Raw genomic sequence first — 4,652 nt, 5'->3', positions numbered from 1 at the left:
TTTGGGGGTCGCCACAGAGAATTAAGACTAAGACTGTCAGGATTTGTGTCAGGAGCGAACCCAGAGTGCAGAACAGGGACTCAACTCGGCAGAAATACAAAAATAGGATTTTAATGATAAACGAAAGTACAAAATTAACAAGCTGACGGGGCAGCAAAACTTACATGAACATAGGAAGGAGGCACGGGAAACTCAGGAGACACGAGAGACACGGGGAACTCAGGAGACACGAGAGACACGGGGAACTCAGGAGACACGAGAGACACGGGGAACTTGAGGAACCAGGAAGACTCAGGAGACCCAACGAAGACGACCCGACGAAGAACAAGACAGAACAGGCGGCTTATATGCATAGACAAGACGAGACATAATTGCAGACAGCTGGGACGAGACACGGGTGGTAACAATGGAAACTAATGAGGGAGCACGAGGGAAACAGACACAAACCGGGCCACAGAAAAGTACCATCCTTACAAAGACTAGATTAACGAAGACTAGGCAATGATTTTTACTCCAGATGGAGTCAGTCAGACCACCGAGCTACCACATCCCTCTGTGTGGAGCAGAGAGCTGACCTGCAGGGCGCCCAGGGAAGCTGATGAGGGTTAAGGGCCTTGCTCAAGGGCCCAGATTGGGGCACATAAGGGAGGCAGGTGTGGGTGTTTCAACTTTCCCACCCACATTTTGATGTTGGTCCGTGGGGTTGAACCAGCGATCTTCCTATCGTAGGCTCACCTTCTCTAACCTCTGCACCACCATAGAACAGATGCCTTACATCTTATTATATACTTTATAGAACAGATAGACCCTACATTTAAGCAGGGGTGGAAGTAATGAATTACAAATACTCACATTACTATAATTAAGTAGATTTTTTGGGTACTTGTACTTTTATGAGTATTTCTTTCAAGTGTGTAATTTTACTCATACTTAAGTATAATTTAGACCATGTAATCTACTTGGCTACTTTTAAAATTAGAAGTTGCTACAAAGTACGGCCGCAATTTGAATTAATATTCAAATTGTCCAGAAAGTTCAGAGCTTGATGTTCTCATCTGGTGCTACAGACACCACGGAGCTCCTGCGCTCCGTCTCAGCCTTTAAGAAGGGGGTTCTGTTTATTGCATTTATGAGTCAATGCAATGAAATAAAGAAATTTAAAATAAACCAGATCATTGTAAACTTAGATTTACTTACATAATGATTTTAATTGCTGGATGTCCAGCCCCATGAGCAGTTTTGTTGGTTTAAACTGTTCTAAGCTGGTTCAAAAACATTTTTGTCTTTCTTTTAACAAACAAAATTCCTGCTTTATCCACATTTGTTTACAAAAGAAATGACCTTAGTGTAAATTTTCTAAACTTTATTGTTCGTCTGAGAAATGTGCTTTGACGTAAATCAAACTGAATGACTTCTATTGACAACACAATAAAACATCAATTGGTTAAAAAGTAATTAATACTCTGAGTAGTTTTTGAGAAGAGTACATTGTACTTTTACTTAAATATTTTTTATAACACCAGTACTTTCACTTGTAATTGAGTACAATTTAAGCAGTGTAACAGTACTTGTACTTGAGTACACATTTTCAGTACTCTTTCAACCTCTGCATTTAAGCAGCATTTGTTGACAAATGTTCAAGGTGCTACAATTGTTTAAAACTAGATTTAGTCTTGATTTTTAAATGCTTTTTTTAATTCAACCTTTATACAGACTAGCCTCATTGAACCTCGAGTACTCATTTACAAGAGACACCTGTAATTTCCATGCTTGGAAGCAGCAAATACCATGAAGTTTTAGGTACTGCCGAATAAAAAACAAGTACCGGCGTAATTTTACTTCATAAATCAAGCCATCGCGTCGTTTTTCAGCACTACAAGAACCAAAAACCAACAATTACCGTAAACGGTCACGTTTTACGACGTTTGACGAAAACAATCGCGACAGTGTCATGGCGACGTACGGCGTTAGTTTTGAGAGTTCGAGCAGCATCGAAGAAAATCGAGAAAACAAGAGGCAGGCGCGACAAGAGGCGCTAGAAAAGGTACGAGCTGTGATCTGTGAAACTGGAGCAACTTTTTATTACAAGTAGTTCATGTTGTCGCATCTGATACGGTTTCATTCCCTCCATTTGTCCGGGAACAAGCTAACAAGGCTAACACAGCTGTGGTTTGGAGTCCATGAGTGGCTTTCATCCTCTGTCGTGGAAAGCTCATGCGATGAATGAATCCTGTGTACATGCGGATGAAGACAGGACATTAGAAGACAAACACTGAGTGGGACAGAAGACAAACACTGAGTGGGACAGATAGCAAACCTGCTTTTTCACCTTTGTTTTATGTCACCGTTATTCAAAGCCCTTAGACCAGGCGGGCTGTCCTAATCATTATGTACACAGCTTTCCAGCTGAGTGCTATCTTTATTCTTTATTTTTGTTTTTTATAAAGCAGCTTTATTTACAGACTCAATGACAGTTCAGCTGCTGGTTCATGTAGATAAACTTAAGAACTATTAACATTATAAACACTTTATTTGCTCGGTTCACATGGGAAATGTAATGAGGGTGACTGCGTCCAACTAGTGACGCATATTAAAAAGGAATAAGTTGATTTGTGGTTCGAGATTACAAATATCTGATAAATGTTTAGTTTATTCCCCCACATTGTAAACAACTGGTTCAAAATTAGATTTTTTTCTAACTAGAGTACAGTCAGGTTCCTTCATAAAACTCTCTAAAATCTCACAAAACCTTTCATTTTCACCTCATCACATAACATTTGTTTATAATTTAATAAAAATGTTTGCTCCTCTTCCTGTTTCTGAAGTTGCTCATCCTCTCCCTCATTTCTGCTCATTTTTATGCTCAAACTCTTTTTCTCTTCCACTTCATGAGTAACTGAGGGCAGAAAATTAAGAAATGTCCATAGTTTAGAAATATTTAAAGATATACGGGTGAAGTTATGATAGCAGACTGTTTGCTGTGTTTTAAATAAAATAAGTATGTTTCTTAAGTCATTGTGTAATGTTTAAGTACTAACTCATTAACTACTCTGTATTGGTACTCACTAATGGCAAGTACCCAAGCTGAAGTAATAATATATATATTATCAGGACACCCCTGCTCTGGTCTTCTGCTTGCATCTTAGTCCTTTCCAACAAAAATGTATTTAGGAGGGAGAAGTGTTAACAAAATTTGCTGTTTTGTTCTAAACCTTAATTTTAAACTGATATCAAGCACATCTGATCCTGCTTTATCTAATACTCATGTTGTATACCACTGTACTAAGTTAGTTCTGTCACATGATCATTTAAAGTAATTGTGAAAACAGATAGATAGATAGATAGATAGATAGATAGATAGATAGATGATAGATAATTATTTACTTACTTACAAATTAATTAATTAATGAATCAATCACAGAGGGAAATTCAAGGCATGCAGCAGGCACAAGGTCAATAAAATATAAATAAAACTCAACAATACAAAAGTAAGAATGTGAAGAAAACTAGGACAGCTCTCACATTGTCACTGAGTGATAACAGTTTTAGATCAGTTCCACAGTACAAATACACAAGATGTGCTGAACCAGTGCAAGCCTGCAGGGTTGTAATGAGTGGCAACATGTAAATACTTAGAGTAAAAATCACATGATATGGGAGGTATATATATTTTCCAGTGACCAGAGTGAATCAGAATCACAGAGTTCTGTTGTTATTGTACTTTGAGGAGTTGAACAGTCTAATGGCCTGGGGGACAACAGATGTGCTGAACCTGTTCGTGGAGCAGGGCTGGGACAGCAGTCTGCCGCTGAATGAGCTCCTCTGCCTGATGTTGGCGCTGTGTAGAGAGTGGTCAGCACTGTCCATGATGGAAGGCAGCTAGCTGAGGGCCCTTCTATCTGCCACTAACGTACGGGACTCCAGCTCTGTTCCCAGCTCTGTTCCCAGCACACAACCAGCGCTCCTCACCAGCTAGCTGAGGTGCCCTGCATCTCAATGCTGCTTCCCCATCCCACTACAGCACAGACGAGGACACTGGGCTACCACACACTGGTAGAACTTCAGCAAGCATTTTCAGCAGAGTAGTGCAGTAGTTTACTCTGTTCCTTCCTGTAGAGTGTGTCAGTGTTCGCCGACCAGTCCGGCCTGTCCTTCAGTTGTAGGTCCTGACCATCTTCACATCAACCCCCTCAATAGAGATTGGCTGCAGGATTGGCCTGGACCTTCTGAAGTCCACTAAATTTTCCTTTCTTTTTTTAACTTTCAGCTGCCTGTGGTTAGATTTACACCGCACCACAAAGTCCTTAACCAGGCTCCTGTACTCCTCTTCCCGTCTATCAATCACACACCCCATAATTGCTGTGTCGTCTGAGAACTTCTGTATGTAGCAAGACTCAGACATATATTTGAAGTCGGATGTGTACAAGGTCAGAGTCAGAGATTCTTTTTCATTCGCACCTCATGTGGTACATGTGGTGGAGCGAAATTATGTACACAGGGTCCCAGTTACATCCAACAATAAAATGTATAAGAAAAACAGTAATAACATCTAAGATATGAACTAAGAAAAACATCAACTAAATATACACTAAGCACTCATAACATAAAACATTGAACATCAGCACAAACATGAACATGAGTCTGTGAGCAGA

The 4,652-nt window shown here is 39.9% G+C and overlaps 1 protein-coding gene across 1 annotated transcript in view; it reads left to right on the top strand.

The window, feature by feature from the left end:
• Nucleotides 1–1,929: 1,929 nt before the first annotated feature.
• The window catches only part of cwf19l2 (CWF19 like cell cycle control factor 2), a 34,437-nt gene continuing 31,714 nt past the window's right edge, over nucleotides 1,930–4,652 (top strand). The window contains exon 1 of the mRNA XM_037678016.1: nucleotides 1,930–2,044. Within this exon, the coding sequence (XP_037533944.1) occupies nucleotides 1,952–2,044 (93 nt within the window). The 5' untranslated portion in view covers nucleotides 1,930–1,951. The remainder of the gene's footprint in view (nucleotides 2,045–4,652) is intronic.

This window comes from Nematolebias whitei, chromosome 6, assembly GCF_014905685.2.
Source record: "Nematolebias whitei isolate Nwh7 chromosome 6, NemWhi1, whole genome shotgun sequence".
Taxonomy (NCBI): domain Eukaryota; kingdom Metazoa; phylum Chordata; class Actinopteri; order Cyprinodontiformes; family Rivulidae; genus Nematolebias; species Nematolebias whitei.
This window is presented reverse-complemented; position numbering and strand designations above follow the sequence as displayed.